The 25769-nt window shown below is 43.4% G+C and overlaps 1 protein-coding gene across 1 annotated transcript in view; it reads left to right on the forward strand.

The window, feature by feature from the left end:
- The window catches only part of GALNT17 (polypeptide N-acetylgalactosaminyltransferase 17), a 590997-nt gene that overhangs the window by 183846 nt on the left and 381382 nt on the right, over window positions 1-25769 (forward strand). Inside the window, exon 2 of the mRNA XM_054495494.2 lies at window positions 20283-20466. Coding sequence (XP_054351469.1) covers window positions 20283-20466 — 184 coding nt within the window. The remainder of the gene's footprint in view (window positions 1-20282; window positions 20467-25769) is intronic.

Raw genomic sequence — 25769 nt, forward strand, 5'->3', positions numbered from 1 at the left:
TTATGGTCAAATCATATTCCATTGTATGGATACACCACATTTTGTTTATCTATCCAACAGTTGATGGACGTGTGGGTTGTTTTGACTTTTTGGCTGTGTTGGATAAGGCTGCTGTGAATCATTTGTGTAGACGTTTTTGTGGGGACATATATTTTCACTGCTCTTGGGTACATACCTAGGAGCAGAATTGTTGGATCATATGGTAATTCCATGTTTCACCTTTGGAGGAAGTACCAGACTGTTTTCTGAAACGGCTGCACCATTTTACATTCCCATCAACAATGTACAAGAGAGCCCTTAAAATTGGATCCCCTACCATTTGCCAAGTACCATGCTGTCCTCTTGGTGTGCCTTCCATTATATGGGCTTGTGTTCATTATTCCTCCTTTATAGGATAAGAAATGGAGACTCTGAGAGTTTAACTTAGATGGGAAGAGAGAAAAAACATGCAATCACTGAGGTTAATGCTATATGATCAAGTGTGAGACTGGAAGCCTGAGGTTCTTCCACAAGAGTTGGTGGGCAAAATGTTGAGTGCAGCTTCAAGGGCAGGTGCAGAGTGCTGTGAAACATAGAGTCTGTGTTCTTCATAGACTGTTTCCACAGACTCTGACCATCAAGGTCACTTTCTCAGAGGTGGAGGGTAACTGGGACATAGAAGGGTGTGTGTCCACGTCCATCTCCCTTGAGTGAAATATCCCAACTGTTTTGTTCACCTGCACATACCTGCAGCCTCCAGATTGAGCTGGGTAGGTCTGTCAACCATGGTGAGAGGACCATATGATTCTCCTTGGAATATGAACACAGGGAAACCAGCTTATGTAAGGTAATGCAACAAGCAAGCATTGGACAGAGAGATTATGTCCAGTGCAGCAGCTGGGGCCTCTGCAGGGCCACCAGACTTCCCTCTGTGCTTGCAACTGGAAATGGAGCAGGAGCCAAGGGAGGAAGGCAGGAGCTTTGCAGGCCGCCTGGGGTGCAGGAGGGAGGATACCGTGGATCTGATCAGAGGGAGAATGGAACAGGGTGGGCTGGGTCTTGGCTTTGGTCACTCAAGCTGAACAAGGTGGGGTGTGACTGGGAAGTCCTCAAGACCATCTGTACACAGTATCTTCTCACACCTGCCTCAGATCATTAACCAGCATAGTATTGATCTATAATTTCGTTTTGTTGCTTCTCAATTATTTGTTGTTCTTGCAATTTCTGATTTTGGCTTTGATTATTGTGAGGTTTGCAGCAGAGGATATAAACAAATAGATCCCAAAGTAAAGGGTTCCTCCAGGGCTTCTAAATAAGCACCATGTAGCTTGGGCAGCTCCTGCTGACCTGCTGGAGGGAGGAAAGGCTGATGGTACCACCCATACCGCATACCTGGGGAGGCCTGCTTACTTCACACCTGAAGGGCTTGGTTTTGGCCTGGGCTAAGAGGCGCACACCTGGGAGAGTGACCCTGATACCAGAAAGAAGAGTGATAAAGGGATTGTTTCCATGTCCATTCCCTGCAGCTCCTTAGAGATGGAAACTGGCATTTCAACGTTGGAGCCTCTTAGGACGTACATGTTGTATAGGTCATGAAACCCCTGAAGGGTTCCAGAGCTTTTCCCACCAAAAACAATACATTCAGGATGTTTTTCAAAGACTGTTTCCACAAACTCTGGCCATTGAGGTCATTTTCTCAGAGGTGGACGATAACTGGGACATGAAAGGTGTGTGGTCACATCCATCTCCCTTGAGTGAAATATCCCAACTGTTTGTCTTGATCACCTGCACACACCTGCAGCCTCCGGGTTGAGCTGGGGAAGTCTGTTAACCATGATGAGAGACAGGGCCGTATGTTTCTTTATGGAATATTTACCCCCAGTGTGCCTGCTGTTTCTTTTTCTCATCTGGGAACTCTAGCAAGGGAAGGAGCGAAGTCACGTGGAACAGCTAGAGGCAGACCAGGTGAGTGATGGAATAGTGAAGATTGAGGAATCTGCCTGGTCAGATGATGCCTCGTGCTCTGAGAATCACCGTGACACCGAGCTCTTAGGAAATCAGCTTTGTTGGCATGTTCACAGGCAGAATTAGGACCAACGTCTAGAAGGTATAAGATGATGCAGACGTTGATTCTACTTAAAGAGCAATGCTTGATAAGAAACTCAAAGCCTGGGTGTGGTGGCTCTTGCCTGTAATCCCAGCACTCTGGGAGGCCAAGGCGGAAGGATCGTTTGAGGCCGGAACCCAGATAGAACAATACAAAGATGCTAGCTTAGGATGTGAGCCCAATGGGGCAGGCTGCTCTTTGGGGATCATGGCCGAGTGTGGACCTCTGCAGGTGTTTATTCTAAAGCTGGATTCTGAACTGGCCACAACGTGGAGGGCTAGAGTGGCCTTGGATGATCCTGACAGTCTGGGTTTCTGTGTATTTGGTCATTTCTTATTTATTTGGGGTGTTATTTTAGGTCTGTTGAATTTATCAATTCTCCAAGACGTTGGATTTTACCACTTGTACATCTGGCGGATACACCCCAAGCTAGTGTCTTTATATTACTATATCTGGGTCTGTTTAGATAAAGAAGAATTTGGCTTCTTCCTTTCTTTTTTCTGGTTTCTGTGATGCTGTAGTGCTTTGAGTTTTTATTATTCATAATTTTTGGGGCGGGAGCAGGGGACAGGTTCTCACCCTGTGGCCCAGGCTGGAGTGCAATGGTGTGATTGCAGCTCACTGAAGCCTTGATCTCCTGGGCTCAAGTGATCCTCCTACCTCAGCCTCCCGAGTAGCTGGGACCATGCCCGACTAGTTTTTTGTATTCTTTGTTGAGACGGTATCTCAACATGTTGCCCAGACTGGTCTCAAACTCCTGGCCTCAAGTGATCTTCCCACCTTGGCCTCCCAAGTACTGGGATTATAGGCATAAGCCACTGTTCCCAGCCTTTGAGTTTTCAATCAGGCAGTGGGACCTCACGTTTTTTCATCTGCATGGGTCACAGGGAATCACAGAACCTAAATAATGCAGGCTTTGGAAATCTGCTGATGTTGGAGACGTAGTCATGTGATTCCACATTCTTGCTTATAGCCTCATCTGTCACCAGAAAGAAGAGCAGCTGAGGCATTCTTCCTACGTCCATTCCCTGAAGCTCTTTTTTTTTTTTTTTTTTTTTGAGATGGGGTCTTGCTCTGTCACCAGGCTGGAGTGTAGTGGTGCAATCTCGGCTCACTGCAACCACTGCCTCCTGGGTTCAAGAGATTCTCCTGCTTCAGCCTCCCGAGTAGCTGGGACTACAGGCATGCACCACCATGCCCAGCTAAGTTTTTTTTTTCTTTTGTATTTTTAGTAGAGACGAGGTTTCACCATGTTGGCCAGGATGGTCTCAATCTCTTGACCTTGTAATCCACCCACCTCAGCCTCCCAAAGTGCTGGGATTACAGGCGTGAGCCACCGCGTGCGGCCCCCTGCAGCTCTTTGGAGATGGAAACTGGCATTTCAACCTTAGGACCTCTTAGGATGCAGGATGCACATGTTCTGTAATTCATGAAACCCCTAAAGGCTTCCAGATCTTCTCCTCCCAAGAACAATAAATTCAGTATGGAGTTGCAGAGAGGAGCATAGAATCCAAGTGCTCTAGGGGTCTTAGACCTTCTTGAATCCACATCCCTGTTGTATGCATGTGAGTTTCTTGTGGAAGGGATCTGTCCAAGGTCATTGGGCTGACCAGGGCTGACCAGGGCGAAGTAGGCCCAGGGATCTAGGTTTCTGGGTTACTTGGTGTTATCCTGATGTCTGAACCACATCCTCAGCTTGCTGAGCTATTTTTGTTTTTCTTTCTTTCTTTTTTTTTGTCATGGTAATTTGTTTTTCTAGCATGATCACTAGAATAGAAGTAGTTCCACATTTATCTGCCCTCTTACAGCAGACTTTTTGGAAAAATTGCCTCTTTCTGCTGCCTTCTGTTCTTTGCCTCTTGTTCTCTCTTGAATCTACCCAGGTTTTGGTTTTCTGAAATTGGTGCTGTGAACATCACCAATGCATTGGCTTTACCAAATGCAAAGGTCCATTCTTGGAATCTACTATTTCCAGGGTTTCCTTCTACGTTCTTCTGTTCTCTTTGCTTGGCCTTTCTTTTTCTGATTCTATTGATTGGTGTGTCCAGGGCTCAGTATTCAAATCCCTTTCTCTTTGTGTATTTCTACTGCTCAGGTCTTCTCCTCAAGGAACTTGTCTTTAAACTCCATTTAGACTGTGGCGAATCCCAATTTTCTATCTCCAATTCTGACTTCTTTCCTGAACTCCCACGTACTTGACATCTTCATTTGGATATCTACTAGGCACCTCCAATTTTGTATGCCCCAACCAAACTCTTGATTCTGTGTTACATCCCTTCATAACCCAAGTCCCTTTTCTCCCCCTTCTCCAGCTCCATCAATAACACCAACATTCAACATCCTTTGTTGCTCAAGCCATACATGTATAAGTGAGTTATTCTTGAATTATTTCTTACTCTCACATATCTTTGAGTAAGCTGAGGTTTGGCTGATCTGGGTTGAGTTCAGCTGGGCTTGGTTCTAAAGAAGCCACAGATTGGATCTTACTGTTTCATGTGTCCCATGCTTCTTGGATCAGTGGGCATCCCAAAGCATGATGTCATGATGATGTCAGGATGAAGAGGCTAGAAGCAGCAATGAAAGCTCATTTCAAGTCTCTGCTCATGACACATCCCTAGTATTTTGTTGGCTAAAGCAAGTCTTGTGGCCAAGCTCAAAGTCTGTGGGTGGGGAAGTACACTCAGCTCAGCAAATGATCAAGTCCATCATTAGTGGTGTGAAGATGTTTTTGTTGAGCAGATACATACTCTCTGCCCTCTTCACATGCATACTCTTCCCCTGAATTGTATGCATGAGAAGAGGGCAGAGTCTGCATTTGCTGAACAAAAATATAATGTGCCACCTCGGATAATTTTTTTTTTAATTGAGATAGTGTCTTGCTCTATCACCCAGGCTGGAGTGCAGTGGCATAATCATAGCTCACTTCAACCTCAACCTCTTGGGCTCAAGCAATCCTCCTCCCTCAGCCTCCCAAGTAGGTGGGACTACAGGTGTGTATTGCTGTGCCCAGCTAATTCTGAAAAAAAAAAAAATTTTTTTTATGGAGATGGAGTCTTGCTATGTTGCCCAGGCTGGTCTTGAACTCCTAGGCTCAGGCAGTCCTCCTGCCTTGACCTCCCAAAGCACTGGGATTACAGATGTGAGCCACCATGCCTGGCCTCAGATAAGTTCTTAAAGGAAGAAATCTACATCTAAGTAAATGGGATCTTGCCAAGAGGGTGTTTTTATGAAGAATTGGATGTGTATTTAAAATTGATAGTGCTTCTGAATACCTCTTTTAGAACAGATGCTTTATTGTTTCAGATTCTATAAATTAATTAGAGATGATGATGGTGGTGGTGGGATGTGTGATACTGATGATTTTGAAGAGGGGAGGAAGGTAGCAACATTTTATTAGGGTGATCCATTTTTGTTCTGCCTTACTCTTCCTTATTCTTCTGATTTCATAATTTACCTTCCATGATATGACCAGAATTGTTGTCACTCAAAATCTCTAATCACTGGGGATGTACCCACATGATAGCAGAAATTTACATGCTTTTGGGAGAATTGGTGAAGGTTAGTGTCCCACTCTGTCTTTCCTCTTTAGCCCCTCCAATTAGGAATAAAAATGCTAGAAGGAGAGCTTGGAGCATAGTGGAGGAGAGAGAATTTTCTCCAAAAGTTGTTGAGACTGAGCGGTGCTGAGCAAATGGCCTGGTGTACAGTGTCAAGCACACATTTGATGCTGACAAATTTCTGAGGTCTTGGCAGGGAGAGTGCTTCTTCAATTTAGCATATTTCTTACCTGCTCCTAGATCAGCCTTTTTTTCCCCCTTGTACAGCTTTATAAATGCTAGGAGGCTAAGTAACACAATTAACCTTTCATCCATCTGCTCTGAGAAAGTTCTGAAGGTTCCCAAACTCTTCTTTATTTGGTTAGAAATGTTCTTTGCACAGACACTCTTGGGCATATCAGCAGCCAGAGCCCGTCCAAGACAGACATACGTGTTTATCATCTCCTCACACGGGGGGATATTTGTGGCAATGTTCGTTCGGTGCTGAGAGTGAGATTCAGGCCTTTTGAGATCCTCGCCGTCACAGTGGCATGACATCTGAGAGAGCATTGCCTTAAGGCATGCCTGGTGGCCTGAAATACAGAGACCCGGTTCTAGATCTAACACTTCAGAACATTCTTCATTGTCTTCGTGCTTCAATTTTCTCCCCTCCCTCCCTCCCTCCCTTTTTTTGAGACTGAGTCTTGCTCTGTCACCCAGGCTGGAGTGCAGTGGTGCAATCTCAGCTCACTGCAACCTCCGCCTCCCGGGCTCAAGCAGTTCTCTTGCCTTAGCCTCTGTATTGGCCAGGCTGGTCTTGAACTCCTGACCTCAAGTGATCTGCCCACCTTGGCCCCCCAAAATGCTCAGATTACAGGCACGAGCCACCACACCCAGCTCCCTCCCTCCTTCCTTCCTTCCTTTCCTTCCTTTCCTTCCCTCCCTCCCTCCCTTCCTTCCTTCCTTTTATTTTGAGACAGAGTTTTGCTCTGACACCCAGGCTGGAGTACAGTGGCACAATCATGGCTCACTGCAGCCTCAACCTCCTGAGCTTAAGCAGCTCTCTCACATCAGTCTTCTAAGTAGCTGGGACTACAGGTGTGTGCCATCATGCCTGGCTAATTTTCTTTCATTATTTTTGTAGAGACAAGTCTCATTATGTTGCCCAGGCTGGTCTCTAACTTCTAGCCTCAAGCAGTCCTCCTGCCTTGGCCTCCCAAAGTACTGGGATTACAGATGTGAACCATCATGCCTGGCCTCAATTTTCTTATCTGCTGACTGTGGATAAAGCTATTCTGAGGATCAAATTAAATAACCTTCGTAGAGCGATTCCAGGAAGTATAAAGTTCATAATACGTGTAAGACAAGTCATTTTGAACAAAACCGCAGTTTGAAAATTTATGGAACGTTTGCTCCAAAGACACTTCAAGCGTCTAACAATGATTCATATCTCTTGGGACTACAAATGCTACATGAGCAGTTCAGTTAATGGGCGAAAATGTACCTCCAGTATTCGTGGCTCTGAGGGAAGCACAAATCTAGAGACCTCTTAGTCCTTGTTTTGTCTTCTAGGACAGAATTTAACAGTGGATCACCATGTGTTATAAACCAAGTTGTGTCCCCCACTGAAATTCATATTTTGAAGCCCCAAGCCTCATTGTGATGGTATTTGGAGATGAGGCCTTTGGGAGGTAATCAGGTTTATTTGAGGTAATGAAGGTGAAACTCTTATAATGGGATCAGGGTCCTTATAGGAGAGGAAGAGACACAAGCTCTCCCTCTCTCTGTCCTGTGAGGATATAGCAAGAATGAGGCCATCTGCAAGCCAGGAAGAGAGCCCTCACCAAGAACCAAATCTGCATTTACCTATCTTGGACTTCCCAGCCTGTAGAACTATGAGACATAAAGGTCTGTTGTTTAAGCCTCTCCATCTATGGCATTTTGATATAGCACCCCTAGCTGGCTGAGATACTGTGGAAAGTATGAAAACATGGTCATATTAAGATGGCTGAAGGAGTGGGTGTGTTTAGCCTGGAAAAAAAAAAAGAAGATAAAAGGACGGTTAATGATATGTCTTGATAATGTCTTGTAATATTTGAAAATTACATGATAATGATATGTCTTGATAATGTCTTGTAATATTTGAAAATTACGTGAAAGTGTAATCTGCATGATTGATGTAGAAGAAAAAAATAAGATCATTGGGTAGAAGAAACAAAGGTACCCATTTTTGAAATTTTATTTATTTGAACTATAAACCAGGAGTGCAGTATACCACAAGGTGGTGGACTCTTTGTCCCTGGGAGAATACAGTATAAGCTGGGTCGCCATCTCTCTGGAATTTCTGCACCAAATGGGGTTGTGGGGCTAGCTGACCTCTCCTTTCTTCCAACCCAAGATTCTAAGTTGGACCGCAGGTGTACTAATTGTCCTTATACTTAGGGAACATTTTACTCCATTCTCTTCCACCAAGCAGCAGCTGATACAATTGAACTCTTACAATTTCATTCAAGATATAAATAACCTTTGGACATCATGTCAGGGAAGCACTGAAAATGCAGGAGGGAAAATGTCAAAATCATCATCGTAATTCAGTTGTCAACAAATATCAAGATCATCGTACTGATATATGAACTAGGGAATCAGTGATGATTTGACATGAGTTAATGAAACGGCGCTTACCCATTTCTGACATGTCACCAGGAGATTTCCGTATCCACACTAGAACATGATGCTAAATTTGGCCAGTGCAATTTATAATGCACTCATTCATTCGTTGACTCACTTTGGTCATTCAGCAGTCCAATTGTATCTATGATATTTACGACGTGTTTGCTATGTGCAAGACACAAAGATGCCTTCCTGTTCACAAGAGACCAGTGCTCATGCGAGTGAGCAGTCAAGGGCACATAGACTATGATATCAGAAATGCCGTGGTTGAGATTTTCACCAGCGTCTGACTTTCTGGGTTGGATAGTGTCCAGAAAGGATTTCCAGGGCTCTGTTGAGGAGCAGGGAAGACTGGCAGTGGTCCTGAAGGGCAGCAGCTTTTTAGAACCATCAGAGGAAGGTTTGGGTACCTTAAACAAAGGAAATAGCAGAGGATGAGGCTGGGCAAGGACTCCACTAAGAAGCAGCTTTGCATATTACGTGAAAACTTAGGGATTATTTTCCATAGGCAGCAGGAAGGCACTAATGAATTTCAAGCAAGCAGTGTTCAGTGTTCAGATTTGCATGTTGGAAAGCTCACTCTGAAGATGGTGTTAGGAGTTGCCTGCAATAACTCAAGCAAGCGATGGCTTGAGCTTGCATCTGGGTGGTGGCAGAAGAGATGGAGAGGTGGGAATAGGGTCAGGAGATTTCAGAGTTCACACCAAGAGGCCCAGCACAGTGGCTCACACCTGTAATCCTAACACTTTGGGAGGCTGAGGTGGGCAGATCACCTGAGCTCAGGAGTTCAACACTAGCCTGAGCAACATGTCTTAACTTGTTCTCTACTAAAAACACACACACAAAAAATCAGCTGGGCATGGTGGCAGATGCCTGTAGTCCCAGCTACTTGGGAGGTTGAGGCAGGAGAATCGTTTGAACCCGAGAGGTGGAGATTGCAGTGAGCAGATATCATGCCACTGCACTCCAGCCTGGGTGACAGAGTGAGACCTTGTCTCAAAAAAAAGAGTTAGCACCAAGAGTCATTTGAGTAACAATTTTAAAAATATTATATTTATTAATTTAATGTATATATGAATTTAAAAATATATATATGCGTGTGTGTATATATACACACATATGCATGTGAATTTAAAAATATATATATAGCACACATATTTAGCATAAATTTTGTATACATGTAATAATTGAAGTGCTTATTATAGTGCTTTGTGTCTAACAGACATTTGTCATTTGAACTAATTATCACTAATAGTTGTATCCAAAATGGGGCTATCTTTCCTTTTGGCAATATTTCCTGACAAGCTCTTGTGTTCCATTGATCTTGCCTATCCTTTCCTAGTCCATTATTTCACCTTCTTAATTATTGGAATTTTTCAGTGTGTGTTAATAGCTGGAAGGATAAACTGTATTTTTCAGATACTTCCCTTTATTACCATACTGGATTCTAAGAGGTGGCTCCTCAACCCCCCAGGAGTACATTGAAGTTGACCAGGAGTAAACCTGGAATGTTGCTCACTGTTAAGCTTATGGCTGCAATGGCTGCAATTTCTGGACTTCCAGAAATTGACTTCCAGATGATCTAGCATAAGGTAGGATCTCCCTGAGACGTGGACCGGCAGGAGGGCTCTGGCCTCTCTGCAGAAACTTCCAAACAAATGCCTGCCCAGTGGAAGACAGGCTGCATGACATGCTGACTCTTTGGCTTAGAGAGAGAGAGAGATTTTCTGCATGCTGGACTGGGGCTGCTGAGATGATGAGGAGCTTTATGAGTTGACAAGGCACCAGATTGCATTTTGCTGTGGTCACCATCTATCCTGGAGTTTGTGCCACCATCGTGTGTACCATCTCTATTTCTAAAAGAATAATGCTGGTCATCTGTAAACCCATAAGTTTCCACCGTAACCCTGGAGAAAATCATGTCCTCATTTGTGTGAAGGAAGGTGGGAAGGCAGCTCAGAGTCGATTTACAACCTTGACTCTTTCGTTTTGCCACCGCCATCGAGCCTTCGTAGCTTGGGCTGAACTTAACCACAGACGTGGGCAGAGTGATGTGCTCTTGCTGAGCAGTGATCAACCGTGTGGCCCTCAGAGGATTTCTGGGCTCTGTGTGAGATGGAGCTGCTCCATCATTCACACAAGATGTCGTGCAAAAATTAGTCATTGGCTTGCCTGCACTAGAAGGGAATTTCTAAAATTTCAAAAGTGGAGGTTATTTTTATTTATGTTTCAAAAACTCAATGACTACCTGAGAAAACATATATTTCACAGCCTCACCTGCCAACGTATATTTAAAATTTCCTCCCAGTCTTCATGCCACTTTAATGATTATTGCTTTATTTTCTAGCTTAATATCAGGGAAGGCAACCTCTTTTCTGTCTTGTTTTTTTAAAAAAATTCTAAATTTTCTAACATCTGTGTTCTTCTAGGTTAATTTTAGAACGTTTTATTGTGTTCCAGGAAAAAAAATCCCCTTTGAAATTATGTTAAACCTGTATATTAAAAAGGCAGTGGATGGGTACAGTGGCTCACACCTGTAATCCCAGTACTTTGGGAAGCTGAGGCGGAGGGATCACTTGAGTCCAGGAGTTTGGGACCTGCTTGGGCAACATAGGGAGACCTCATCTCTACAAAAGTTAAGAAAATTAGCCATGCAGGATGGTGTATGACTGTATTCCCAGCTTCTCAGGAGGCTGAAAAAAGGAAGATCCCTTGAGCCCAGTAGCTCAAGGCTGCAGTGAGGTAAGATCACCCCCACTACATTCCAGCCTGGGTGACAGAGTGAGACCCCAACTCGAAAGAAAGTAAGCAAGAAAGAGAGAGAGAGAGGATCTCCTAACAATCTCCCAACATTCCAACTTCCAACTCAAAGACGTGTTATTCTCTGCCACTTATATATGTCTTATTTTATTGCATTTAGTAAAATTTTCAAATATTCTTTTTACTGGTTAAAGTTATTCCTAGGTATACGGTAACATTTATTACTTTTAGAAATAGATTTATTTACATTGTATATTCTAGTTGGTTATTGCTGAATTAAAAAACACTATTAATATGAGATGTCTACTTGCCCCAGCCTGGGCATCCTCTCCTAGTGACAGCTGTATCTCATGACTCATTTCCTTATCACCCTAGAAACACTTACTTCACTGACACTGTCTCAAAGGTCACCAGTGCCTTTCATTGCCACACCAAATGGATCTTTTCAGGCTTAATTCTCTGTGACATTCATCAGTAGAGATTCTCTTCTTTGTGACTATAAATATACTACAATATTTAATATATTCAACACCTCTTCTCCTATTAGATGCTTTCCTTATGGATATTTAATTTGCTTTCTTAAAGTGAAATACTCAGTTTGTAATAGATGGCCCGAAGCTGGTTCTCCACATCTAATCTCTATTCATCCATCTACCTAACAGTTTTTAAGAACTCTTTGTGTGTCAGGCACTGGAGGTGATCACAAGTATGCCATTAAGCAGAGCACCTAAACATGGGACCACAGGAGAAGTCTTCCAGTCGTGATTGGTAGTACATCAGTCCCTTTTCACACTGCTGAAAAGACATACCCAAGACTGGGTAATTTATAAAGAAAAAGAGGCTTAACGGACTCACAGTTTCACATGGCTGGGGAAGCCAGACAATCATGGTGGAAGGGGAAAGGCACGTCTTACATGGCGGCAGACAAGAGAGAATGAGAGCCAATTGAAAGGGGAAACCCCTTACAAAACCATCAGCTCTCATGAGGCTTATTTACTACCACGAGAACAGTATGGGGAAAACTGCCCCCATGATTCAGTTATCTCCCATTGGGTCCCTCCCGCAACATGTGGGAATTATGGGAGCTACAATTAAAAATGAGATTTGGGTGAGGACATAGCCAAACCAGATCAGGTAGGATGCTGTATCTGTGAGGATACAGATACAGCATCAAGACCTTCCTTTCTGGCAGGAGACGGGTAGCACACTCAGAAGGGGCAATTAAAGAGAGGTTACCAAAATATTTACAAAGATTGTGAAGGGTTAAGGGAAACCAATAAGGAATGAGAAGGGTTGGTGAATGACCCTGGGGCTAGCAACAGAGAGGGAAGAAATTGCCACCCTAAGGTCTGCAGAGGCAAGAGGAGGGAGTGGTTAACGGAATGCAAGGATAGCTGTAACCCTAAGAGAGGCATACCTGATAGCAACTGGATTATAGAAAAATGTAGCTTCTACTAAACCCCAGCCCAGTAGGGAAAGAGATGGGAGAATAAGTACGCCTCTCTCTCTTTCCATCCATCCATCAGGAAGTGTCCTTATGTTGCCTCCTATTGGTTCATCTCAACCCAACGCCAGGGGGCAGGTGAACCTATAGCTGTCCCTATAGGTCTTCCTTCTAGAGTATGCAACTGGGAGAAAAAAGATGGAGAATAGATCTGGAGTGAAGCATGAAGGATATTTGATATAGTTGCAATAGGATGACTGACCTCAATCTGTCCTTCCTCCCTTTATCTTCGAGTTCTTACCTAATAGTGCCACTTGGCTTTAACTGTCGTCAGCTATTAGGTGCAAAAGTTATTGCTGTCTTTGCCATTACTTTTAGTGGCAAAAACTACAATTAGTTTTGCACCAACTTAATAAAATGACTCAGGCGGAAAAGAAGGGAACGATGAATTCTCGCAGGCCTGGTGCCAAGAAGCCACCCCATTCTCTTCCCGCTTACTGTCTTTGCTGCTGCTTCTCCCCTTTTGACTTTGTGACTTCTCTGCCTACAAGTTCAGTTTCATTCCTCAAAGATTGCAGCTGCCTCTGACCACTGAGCAAGGGGCACTTGCAGAAAAGAAGGTTTCTTGGGTACACGAAGTCATCCCAACTTGCTCCAACGGCAACCTTTCCTGGCTAAGTTAAGACCAACTTGAGTTCGGCTGGTGGACTTGAACTCTTATTTATCTTTGCCAACAGTTTCTGGGGCCTGCAAAATAAGCACGTTAAAATACCAGTGATTTTTTTTTTTTTTTTGGCTGCTTTGTTGAACCTTTGTGGCAGATTAAATGGGGATGAAAATGGAAGCACATGGACCAAAAAATATGTAATTCACAGGTGTCACATCGCACTGTGAGGAATGATCTTTTTGGAGGCTGTTAAGTGAATGCCTTTCATAATGGAAGCAATAATGCCGCAGAAGGAGAAAAAAATCTCATTGGGACCATCATTCCCTGTGTCTCCTTGGTGGGATATGCATGCATGCTTAGTCTTAATTTCTATACTGTTTTATAAAAAAAATTATCCTTCTGGCCCCTCTGACTGCATTGGAAAGGCTGCCCAGGGGGGTGTGCTAGGCAAACACATCTGAAATGCATTTTAGCTCTAAGGTGGAATTTAATGACTTGGGATTGGAAGCTCTCTATTTAGATGGAACAAAAGAAATGCTGTATCGTCAAGTGAAGAAAAAGACAAGCCAACCCAACCACACAGATTAAGTTAGAGGAAGAATCAGAGGTTTTTCTATGGGAGCTGCCGAGTTAAGTCAAAGGTCACGAGTTCTGTCCCATTCTGATAGTGTCTCTTGCCTTGACCCTTGGGAGTGTGTGGCTTGTGAGGGGAAGTTAGCAAGTACTGGGGAAGGGAAAGGGAAAATCCAGGGCGAATGAGTAAGAGCACACAGATTAAAGAGAAAAAAAGCATGCTTGTTAGTCTTTTAGCCATCTTTTTCATCATGCAGTATTGGACACATTATATATATGACCTATATGTCAGGCTGTAATCGTACACTGAGGAACAGCTGTGCCCATCTCACAGCTTTACAGTGGAGCATGTCTGTATTAGTCCGTTCTCCTACTGCTATTAAAAACTACCCAAGACTGTAATTTATGAAGAAAAGAGGTTTAATTCCCTCACTTCCGCAGGCTGTACAGGAAGCATGGTTTGGGAGGCCTCAGGAAACTTAAAATCATGGCAGAAGGCGAAAGGGAAGCAGGCACAATCTTCACATGGACAGAGCCAGGACAGAGAGAAAGAGAGAGAGAGAGAAGGGGGAAGTGCTACACACTTTGAAACAACCAGATCTCATGAGAACTCACTCTATCACAAGAACAGCAAGGGGGAAATTCGCCCCCATGATGTAGTCACCTCCCATCAGGTCCCTCCCCCAACACTGGGGATGATAATTCAATATGAGATTTGGGTAAGGAGACAGAGCCAAGCCATATCAATGGCCAAATACCTTGGAGGTCCTTTGGGTGTCCTCCAAGAATATATATATGTGTGTGTATATATATATATACACACACACACACACACACATATGTGTATATATATATACGTACGTGTGTGTGTATATATATATATACGTATGTGTGTGTGTATATATATATATACATATATGTGTGTATATATACACGTATATATGTATATATATTTGAGATAGAGTCTTGCTCTGTTGCCCAGGCTGGAGTGCAGTGGTGTGATCTCAGCTCACTGCAGCCTCCACCTCCCAGGTTCAAATGATCCTCCTGCCTCAACCTCACAAGTAGCTGGGACTACAGGTGCATACCACCACACCGAGTTAATTTTTGTATTTTTAGTAGAGACAGGGTTTCACCATGTTGACCAGGCTGGTCTTGAACTCCTGACTTCAAGTGATCCACCCGCCTTGGCCTCCCAAAGTTCTGGGATTACAGGCATGAGCCACCGTGCCCAGCTGGACAAATGGGATTTCTGAAGTCAAACAGGAAGCTTGAACACTTAGTTATTTTTTTTACAGAGATATTTTTTATTTTCTTATTCTTTTTTTATTTTTATTGTTATTTTTTATTTTATTTATTTATTTTCAAAGACAGGGTCTCACTCTGTCATCCAGGCTGGAGTGCAGTGGTGTAATCATAGCTCACTGCAGGCTTGAACTCCTGAGCTCAAGCAGTCCTACCTCCTCAGCCTCTCAAGGAGCTGGGACTATAGGCACAGGCCACCACACTGGCTAATTTGTTTATTTTTTGTAGAGATGGTGTGGGGTCTCATTATGATGCCCAGGCTCATCTCCAACTCCTGGGCCCAAGCAATTCCTCTGCCTCGGCCTCCCAAAGCACTGGGATTACAGGCATGAGCCTCTGTACCAGGCCTGCTTGCTTCTTATTAAGACATTTCTCTCTTCCTTAAGTCTCAGTCTCTTGAAGTCTTGGGGTTCAAATATAGCATAAGTGAGAGGCCATGCATATAGAGCAGAAAAGAAAAAAGTTTTGCAGGATGCAATTCCTTCTGTTTGGTGGAAATAGACAAGGGATAGGGAGGGTAGTCAGTGAGCACTTGCTTAACATTGCCTGTCCTTCCCCTTCTTGCTCCTGGGCTCTCCTCTCTGCACCCTCTGCCACGGCTCTAGCCTGCTTGTCCTGATGGCAGTGAGGTTTGTATCTCAGGCCTCCTCTGCTGTCTGAACCTCCATTCTCATGTGCTTCAACTTTCCACTGGACTCTGACGCCATCTGGATGTCCCATGGATGCCTCGTGTACCACATATGAAGAATGGAACTCATTTTCTTCTCACACTCTCTTCTGTATGCCCTGTCTTTTCGAGCAGTGTTATCACTCATCTGGAAACCTCAGTTTTGCTCAGTTCCTCCTTCTCTCTCAGCCTTATCTCTTGCTTGTCTCCTACCCTGGGTTGGTATCTCTTAAACAACCCTCAAATCTCTCCATTCCTTTTGATCACTGACCGCTGCCTTAAAATAAGCTTCCTGCCATCTCTCGCACAGGCTGCTGCAAGAATACTGCAACAGGTCTCATAATCTGCCTCAGAGCCCAGCCTTTATCCTCCTTTAACTGCCATGGAACCTTTAAAAAGTTCCTATATTTGGCCAGCTGTGGTGGCTCACGCCTGTAATCCCAGCATTTTGGGAGGCCAAGGTGGGAGAATCACTTGAGGCCAGGAGTCTGAGACCAGCCTGGAGCACATAGCAAGACCCCATCTATACAAAATTGTTTTAAAAAATTAGCTAGGTTAGTGTCACGCACCTGTAATTTCAGGTACTTGGGAGGCCGAGGCAGGAGGATGGCTTGAGCCCGGGAGTTCAAAGCTGCAGTGAATGCTCTGTGATTACACCACCGCACTCCAGCCTGGGTGACAGGGTGAGACCATCCTTAAAAAAAAGTTCTACATTCCTACATTCTCAGACCCAGTGTCCTCATTTGTGAAACAGAGGTTGTAATAATACCTTCCCCCTGAGCTTGTCACGAGATTAGATGAAACAATGGTAGGATAAACGTGAAAAATTTAGCAGAGTGCCCACCACACAGTGGGTACTCAATAAGTGGTCGCTGTCATTACTGTTAGTGCCTGGGGTCAGTCCTTGTGCTGTTATTGGCCACACTTCAGATCTTGTTACTTTCCTTCTTTATTTGTCACTTATAGATAAAAAGTTAAAGTCAAGGGACCCAGGGCTGCAGAATGACTTTTGTGGGCCCGGAGACTTTAGCCTAGATAGGCTCCTTCCTCCGTATAAAATACTAAAAATTAGATTTTATGACTGTGTTTCTATTATTGTCTTGAGTACTCTCTGAAGAGCTTGTAATCTTAAATGGCAATTCTCTGATCTCTGGAGACTGTGTAAATTTAGACAAACATATGTGTAATCTCAAGTCCTGGGTTAGGATTTTTGCCCCCAGTTCTGAGCACATCCATCTTGTTTGTCTCATTATGCTGTTTCTTGGATTTGGAAAAAAAAATCCAGTCTTTTAGGGACCTAAATTTTTGCAGATATTTCAGTTTCAATGATATTTCTCAAGAGAACCCAAAATCTCATATCCTGTGCACGCTTGAGCTCTGAAACTGCAGCTTTTAGTTAATGAGCAACTCATCCTCTCCCTCTCTGAGAGCAGACATAGACTCAACTCTGATTTTAACTTACCTCAAGGAGTTTCCCTTTCTTTCTTGCAAGATCACTTATATATTTTAAAATTGTTTTATTGAGTGTTTTTAGGTATCTTGCTGGAAAATTCTCATGTTGGATAGCCTTTCATCTTGCTGTGAATAGAATTGTCTATCCTAAGTGTTATTTTCTTAACAACTATTTTGAGTTTTTTTTGTTTTTTTGTTTGTTTTGTTTTTGTTTTTGAGACGAGGTCTTGCTTTGTTGCCCAGGCTGGAGTGCAGTGGCTCAGTCTTGGCTCACTGCAACCTCTGCCTCCTGGGTTCAAATGATTCTCCTGCCTCAGCCTCCCGAGTAGCTGGGATTAATAGGCATGCACCACCACACCCGGCTAATTTTTGTATTTTTAGTAGAGACAGTGTTCATCATGTTGGCCAGGCTGGTCCCAAACTCCTGACCTCAAGTGATCTGCCCGCCTCAGCCTCCCAAATCGCTGAGATTACAGGCATGAGCCACGGCGCCCAGCCGTATTGAGATATACAGCTCATATCACTCATCTATTTAAAAGCGTACAGTTCAGTGGCTTGTAGTATCTTCACAAATTTGTGCACCCATCACCATGAGCTAATGCTGTGACATTCCCATTACTCCAGGAAAATGCCCTATACACATTAACAGTCACTCTCCATTTTGTCCCCAAGTTCCCCCTTCCCTACTGAAAGCAACCATGGATCTACTTTCAGGTTCTACAGATTCACCTATTCTGTACATTTCACATAAATAGAATCACTACATGGCCTTTCGTGACTAGCATCATTTATTTGTCATAACATTTTCAAAGTTCACTCATGTCATAACTTGTATCACTACTTCATTCTTTTATATTGCCCAATATCCCATTGGTCTGGAGATACTATATTTTGTTTCTCCATTCGTCAGTTTGGTGGACATTTAGCTAATAAGAATAATGCAACTGTGAGCATTTGTGCACAGGTTTTTTTGGGGACGAATGTTTCCATTTTTCTTGGGTGGAAATTTCTTAGGAGTGGAATTGCTGGGTCATATGGTAACTATATTTAGCATTTTTTGTTTTTGTTTTTGAGACAGAGTCTTGCTTGGTCACCCAGGCTAGAGTGCAGCTGCCATTATCTTTGCTCATTGCAACCTCCTCCTCCTGGGTTCCAGTGATTCTCCTGCCTCAGCCTCCTAAGTAGCTGGGACTACAAGTGCACATCATCACACTCGGCTAATTTTTGTATTTTTAGTAGAGGCTGGGTTTCACCATGTTGACCAAGCTGGTCTCAGACTCCTCAGGTGATCACCTCAGCCTCCCAAAATGCTGAGATTACAGGTGTGAGCCACTGTGCCCATCCTATATTAAGCATTTTGAAGAACAGCCCAACTGTTTTCCAAAGTGGTGGGACAACTGTACATTCCCACTAGTAATGTTGCATCACAAGTGATTTTAAAACCAAGCACAGGTGTTTGTACTCAACATGGGAAGAGTCTTTGTGGAGTTTTGAGCGCAGTTCAGGGGATGTCATTTGAAGATGTGTTACACATCAGTGTGGAAGCAGATTCAACATGAGGGAACAAGTAGAAAGTGCTGGAGTACTCTAATTCTCCGCCGATAGGGTCTCTATGGAGTTGGTGGCAGCAAGAAAAGATACCAGGATTCCTGAAGAGCGTATTGGACGGTGGAAATGATTCTCAAGCAGAGAAATGATGCTTGTCTGACATTGATTGAGGTGCTTGCTCAACCTTTGCTTTTGATCTTGGTATTACAGAAAATAAATTTCTGTTTTCGGAGAAGCAGGAAAGGGAATACAAGCTTTGCCACTAGGTAATGGAGAACCATCTCACGACCGGAGCAGGTTTCTTGGCTCTTGACTTGCTTAGGGGATGTCTTCATGGGAGATTTGGATCCTTCTGGGCACTTCCGGCTGCCCAGGCTGTGAAAGCCAAGGAGGCTGGTCCTTCTTCTTTCTGCCAGTGGCAGCAATGAAACGCTGGATATTGGATTTCCATCATTTAAATGGGTAAAGTGTGTGTGTGTGTGTGTGTGTGTGTGTGTGTGTGATTGTGTGTGTGTGTGCTGAGTAGCTGGAACATTTGAAATGGCAGAAGGCAATGAGAACCCTTAACAACAAAAGTTTTCTAGTTAAGTAATAAAACCTCCCATAACTCCAGGATTTAAAAATTGCCCATCAAGCTGTTTATCCTATAATGGAATAATAGGTTTAAAGCTGCCACCATCCTGGGAGCTTGCAATTGCTCAGTGAGGCTTGTTACAGAGGCCTCCAAGTCTACTTGGCACGGTTATCACCCGTGTGGGTTTTTTCCTTTCCTCTGTGATTTATTCTCAAACATTTTGTATTTCCTCTTGCCATTTAGATAAAATTTAAATAAAACCATTAGGGAAAGAGCTGTGTCAGAATATTGGACCCTTTAAACTCAAGATAAAAATCAGTCTATATGTCGCTTTCTGTTCAAATGAAGCAAAAGCATCTGCAGTTTGGCAGTTATCTGTGACTTGCTGTTTTTATTCTGTGCTATTTATTCTTGCTGTAGTTCCTCCTAGCAAAAGGGAAACAGGCGTGAATAATGGCCCCAGTTCTGTCTCATTTCCTGTGTCCTCTTCCGTCCTCATTTCTCCCAGTTTAGATGGTCTCTCCCTTTTGCAGACCCCCATCTCATCCCAGTCCCCAAAAGGAGAGAGAGGATTCTTTTATATTTATTTATTTATTTTTTTGAGACAGAGTCTTGCTCTGTTGCCCAGGCTGGAGTGCAGTGGTGTGATCTCGGCTCACTGCAACTTCTGTCTCCGGGGCTCAAGAGATTCTCCTGCCTCAGCCTCTCGAGTAGCTGGGACTACAGGCGTGCACCACGACGCCCAGCTAATTTTTGTATTTTTTGGTAGAGACGGAGGGAGAGGATTCTAACCAGACTTTAACCGCAGAACTCTTTGTGACGTTGACCTTCCTCTCAATAGAAATGTTTTCAGGGCCTATACCTGAGTTGGATAAATTGAGGACATCATTTTTTTCTGACAGGTAACGTTAAAATTTCTGTTGAAGCTGCAGCGGAGATTGAGTGATACATCCTGGTATGGTGGTTTTCTAATAATTCTTTTTTCTCCCACTTTTTCTAGGCTTATCCAAATCCCTTGGGCTCATTGAAGGTTACGGTGGGCGGGGTAAAGGGGGCCTTCCGGCTACTCTTTCCCCTGCTGAAGAAGAAAAGGCTAAAGGACCCCATGAGAAATATGGCTACAATTCCTACCTCAGTGAAAAAATTTCACTGGACCGTTCCATTCCGGATTATCGTCCCACCAAGTAAGTTCTGGTTCAGTCATTTGGGGAGCTTGATGGGTCGTCAGAGTGGGTATAGACCCCTAAGTCTGTGATATTTTCCACTGTTATTTGTAACTCTTGGGGGAGTTTTTATTTTAGTTTCCTCTTTAATAAATAAACTTAGTACTCCTGTTGCATATGAAAGATTAGCTAAACAAAAAAGTTCAATTGTTATCAAAGTGTTCCAGAAACATACAGAAAGAGCCTCAATACAAAAAGCTTTATATTTTATTATTATTATTATTATTATTTATTTATTATTTTTTTTTTTTTGAGACAGAGTGTTGCTCTTGTTGCCCAGGCTGGAGCGCAATGGCGCGATCTTGGCTCACCGCAACCTCTGCCTCCTGGGTTTAGGCGATTCTCCTGCCTCAGCCTCCTGAGTAGCTGGGATTGCAGGCATGCGCCACCACGCCTGGCTAATTTTGTATTTTTAGTAGAGATAGGATTTTACCATTTTGGTTAGGCTGATCTCGAACTCCTGACCTCAGGTGATCCTCCCACTTCGGCCTCCCAAAGTGCTGGGATTACAGGTGTGAGCCACCACACCCAGCCATTATTATTATTTTAATGTTTATTTTATGTTCAGGGGAACATGTGTAGGTTTGTTATATAGGTTAATTGCATGTCACAGGGGTTCAGCATACAGATTATTTCATCTCCCAGGTAATACAATAGATAGTTTCTTGATTCTCACCCTTCTCCCTCCCTCCACTTTCAAGTAGGCCTCATGTCTGTTGTTCCCCTCTTGGTGTCCATGTGTACTCAGCGTTTAGCTCCCACTTATAAGTGAGAACTGGTGGTATTTGGTTTTCTGTTCTGAGTTAGTTTGCTTAGGACGATGGCCTCCAACTCCATCCGTGTTCCCACAGAGGACATGATATCATTCTTGTTTATGGCTGCGTAGTATTCCATGGTGTGTATGTGCCACATTTTCTTTATCCAGTCTACTATTGATGGGCATTTAGGTTGATTCCATTTCTTTGCTACAGTGAATAGTGCTATAATGAACATACCTGTGCATGTGTCTTTATGATAGAACAATTTATATTCCTTTGGGTATATACCCAATAATGGGATTGCTGGTTCAAATGGGTCTGCTTTGAGTTCTTTGTGGCTTCACCAAATTGCTTTCTACAATGGCTGAACTAATTTACATTCTTACCAGCAGTGTATAACCATTACCTTTTCTCTACAGCCTCTCCAGCATCTGTTATTTTTTTTTACTTTTTAATGATAACCATTATGACTGGTTGAAATGGTATCTCATTATGGTTTTGATTTTCATTTTTCTAAAAAAAATCACCATGATCTCATCCCTTGGGGACAGCATCTATTGAAGTTTTAGTAGATTGTCTTTGAGTCTATTTTCTATACCGATTATGAGCCTATGATATCTCACATTTTCCCTTTGTCATTTAACATTAAATCATGAGTATTTTCTGATGTTATTAATGATGATCTGTTTCCATTGTTGGAAATTTAGGTTATTTTCAATTTTTCATTATTATATGTAACATTCTATTGAATGTTTTTTCACTCATATCTTTATATGTATTGATTTGATATTTATTTTCTGAATCCACACTTCTGAAGGTATATAGTAGAGGGATATTTTTGTAGATTCTTGATACGTATTGTAATATTTTCCTCCAGAATCTATAGTAATTCTACTCTTGTTAGAATTTTACTAGACCCTTCCAATACTGGGTACTAGCATGTAAAAAATGCCAAACTGATAGGTTATTGTTTCAACTTACACTTTTTTGCATGAGATTCTTGCCTTTTAAAAAGCTTGAGGCTGGCAGGGCGCGGTGGCTCACGCCTGTAATCCCAGCACTTTGGGAGGCTGAGGAGGGTGGATCACGAGGTCAGGAGTTCGAGACCAGCCTGGCCAAGATAGCAAAACCCCGTCTCTACTAAAAATACAAAAATTGGCTGGGCGCAGTGGCAGGCTCCTGTAATCCCAGCTACTCGGGAGGCTGAGGCAGGAAAATCGCTTGAACCAGGGAGGCAGAGGTTGCAGTGAGCTGAGATCGCGCCATTGCACTCCAGCCTGAGCGACAGAGCGAAACTCCATCTCAAAACAAACAAACAAACAACAACAACAACAAAACTTGGGGCAGAGTACAGTGGCTCACATCTATAATCCTAGCACTTTGGGAAGCCAATCGCTTTGGGCAGATCGCTTGAGCCCAGGAGTTCGAGATCAGCCTGGGCAACATGGCAAAGCATTGTCTCTACAAAAAACATAAAAATTGCCAGGCGCGGTGGCCTGTAATCCCAGCACTTTGGGAGGCCGAGGCGGGCGGATCACGAGGTCAGGAGATCGAGACCATCCTGGCTAACACGGTAAAACCCCGTCTCTACTAAAAATACAAAAAATTAGCCAGGCGTGGTGGTGGGCGCCTGTAGTCCCGGCTACTCGGGAGGCTGAGGCAGGAGAATGGCGTGAACCCGGGAGGCGGAGGTTGCAGTGAGCCAAGACCGAGCCACTGAACTCTAGCCAGGGCGAAAGAGCAAGACTCCATCTCAAAAAAAAAAAAATATATATATATATATATATATATATATATATATATATAAATTAGCCAGGTGTGGTGGTGGCGCATGCCTATATAGTCCCAGCTACTCCTGAGGCTGAGGGTCACCTGAGTCTGGGAGGTAGAGGCTGCAGTAAGCCATATCATGGCACCACTGCATTCCAGCCTGAGGAAGAGAGTGAGACACTGTCTAAAAACTATTTGTGTGCATCTTGGTTGGGTTATGAGGGGTCTTTGTTTTGTGCTGTCAGATTTAAGAATTGCTTATAATAGACCAAAGAGGTTGGACATAGTGTCAAGATGCTGGAGAGAAAACCCCTATGTTCCAGGCAGAACTCCACCTCCGCTTCTCAAACAGATTCTCCATTTTCTATTAGATTTGTAGTGTCTCTCTTTTTCTATTTAGAGTGTGTCCTTGCTTGAAGTAGATTATTTCTTTCTCAAATGAATTTTGTACAAATCAGTTAAGTGTCTTGGTTACTGAGAAAAATAGATTCAAGATAAAGAAAATTATCTTAAATGCATTTAAATTTGCAGCATTAGCTGAGAAACCTGTTAAATCTCTCTCTCTACCAAATAAGCATGTATTCATTTAGAATCACTAGGAAAATATACATCACCCCTGCTGGAAGCTATTTTGTGTCCCTGGACTTTTGCTCTCCGAAACATCTGTCTGTTTTTATTTCCTGATGCTCTCTCATTAGCCTTTCTTATTAGGACATTGGCAAATAAACATGGCCCTATTTTTTTGTACTTCTATAAGAATGAAAATGCCTCCAAAACGAGGTTACTGGAAAAGAGCCGGTTGAACAAGTACTGTTGAGCACTTATGAGCCAGATAGTTTTCTCCCCACTGGAGATAGACGATTGGATGAAGCACAGTCCTTGCCTACTTACATCTTGTCTAGGGAGGAAGACAGATATAGAAGCAGATCAGGTCAGCACAAGGGTACATGCCGGCTAGAGATTCACACAGCATGTGCAGCGAGGGTCTGAGAAAGTTTCTTGTTTGAGATAATGCTTGAAGGACCATTAAGGGATAGAAAGTTGAAGATGGGGGGCCAGGCGTGGTGGCTCACGCCTGTAATCCTGGCACTTTGGGAGGCTGAGGCAGGCGGATCACCTGAGGTCAGAAGTTTGAGACTAGCCTGGCCAACGTGATGAAACCCCGTCTCTACTAAAATATACAAAAAAAGAAGCGGGGCATGGTGGTGCATTCCTGTGATCCCACCTACTTGGGAGGCTGAGGCAGGAGAATGGCTTGAAACTGTTAGGCGGAGGTTGCAGTGAGCTGAGATCATGCCACTGCACTCCAGCCTGGGTGACAGTGAGACTCTGTCTCAAAAAAAAAAAAAAAAAAAAGGAAAATTGAAATTGGGAGAGGGATAAGGGTGGACCAGGCAGGAGAACAAACAGAAGGAGCACATTTGGTTGGGTATGACGTGGCGTACTCAGGGAGGAACTCATGGCCTAATATTGCTGTGTGATGTAACGTGATGGCTTGAACATACCATTTACATGCAAACCTTCCTGAAACCCTATTAAAATGATAGCAAAGGAATAGAGAGAATGGCAACTTACAAGGAAAAAAACCACAACAGGTTGGGTGATGATCACAGGGAAGAGTGACATGTACAAAGTTTTGGAAGGTGGAAAGAGGATGGTAATGGCAACTGACAGAGCAAGCTGGGTGAAGCTGAGACCCAACCTCCCGCATGAGTGGGTGGGGGTGGTGAGAGCAGAAGAATGCAGTCTAGCCAGAAGCCCCCAAAGACTCAAGAATTGGAGATGACAGGCATTTCTGATGGCTGGAGGGGGATTTGAACAGAAGGGATGCAGTTAGCAGTTATGTCCCCAGATCCTTTCTTCAACTCTGCACAGCCAGAGACTGCCCTTTCTCATCTGGCAGAATATGGGAGGTTTACTCCCTGGAGAAGATGAACTATGGTTCATAGAGGTGGCCTTGGAGAGAGGACAACAAGGCTGCATATGAAATGGGATGACTTTCCAGCTCCATTACCCCTCTAGTCTCTATTACTCCTGTAAACAAGAGTTTGAAGAATCCACTTAAAGAAAATTATTCAGCCTAAGGAAAAGACTGATAGATCTGACAGCTGGGGGTACCCCTAAAATGGCTGGGTTCTGCTCATTAACTATTAATATGGCATGCCAGTTGTAAGGCTTCATCCTTTTGCATAAAGCAGTCCTGCTCTAAAATAAGAAAGGAAAGGCAGGATCACTAGACATCTCAGTAGAGTCTTTGTTATAAAAGAAGTTAACAGCAACAGAAAACAGTAAACAGAAACAACAAACTTTAAAACTATAATGAATGACTTAGGAGATCATAGAATGTTTTGTTTTGTTTATAAACCAAGAGCAAATAGATATATTAAGATAATAATCATAAGGCCAGGTGCAGTGGCTCGTGGCTGTAATCCCAGCACCTTTGGGAGGCTGAGGTGGGTGGATCATTTGAGGTCAGGAGTTTGAGACCAGCCTGGCCAGCATGGTGAAGCCCTGTCTCTACTAAAAATACAAGAAAAAATTAGCTGGGCATAGTGATGCATGCTTGTAATCCCAGCTACTTGGGAGGCTGAGGCAGGAGAATTGCTTGAACCTGGGACATAGAGGTTGTAGTAAGCCCAGATTGCGCCACTGCACTCCAGCCTGGGCAACAGAGTGAGACTCCACCGCACACACAAAAAAACCATAGAATAAAAAATAAATCTTAAAAGTTAAAAG

Source organism: Pongo pygmaeus, chromosome 6 (assembly GCF_028885625.2).
Source record: "Pongo pygmaeus isolate AG05252 chromosome 6, NHGRI_mPonPyg2-v2.0_pri, whole genome shotgun sequence".
Lineage (NCBI taxonomy): Eukaryota > Metazoa > Chordata > Mammalia > Primates > Hominidae > Pongo > Pongo pygmaeus.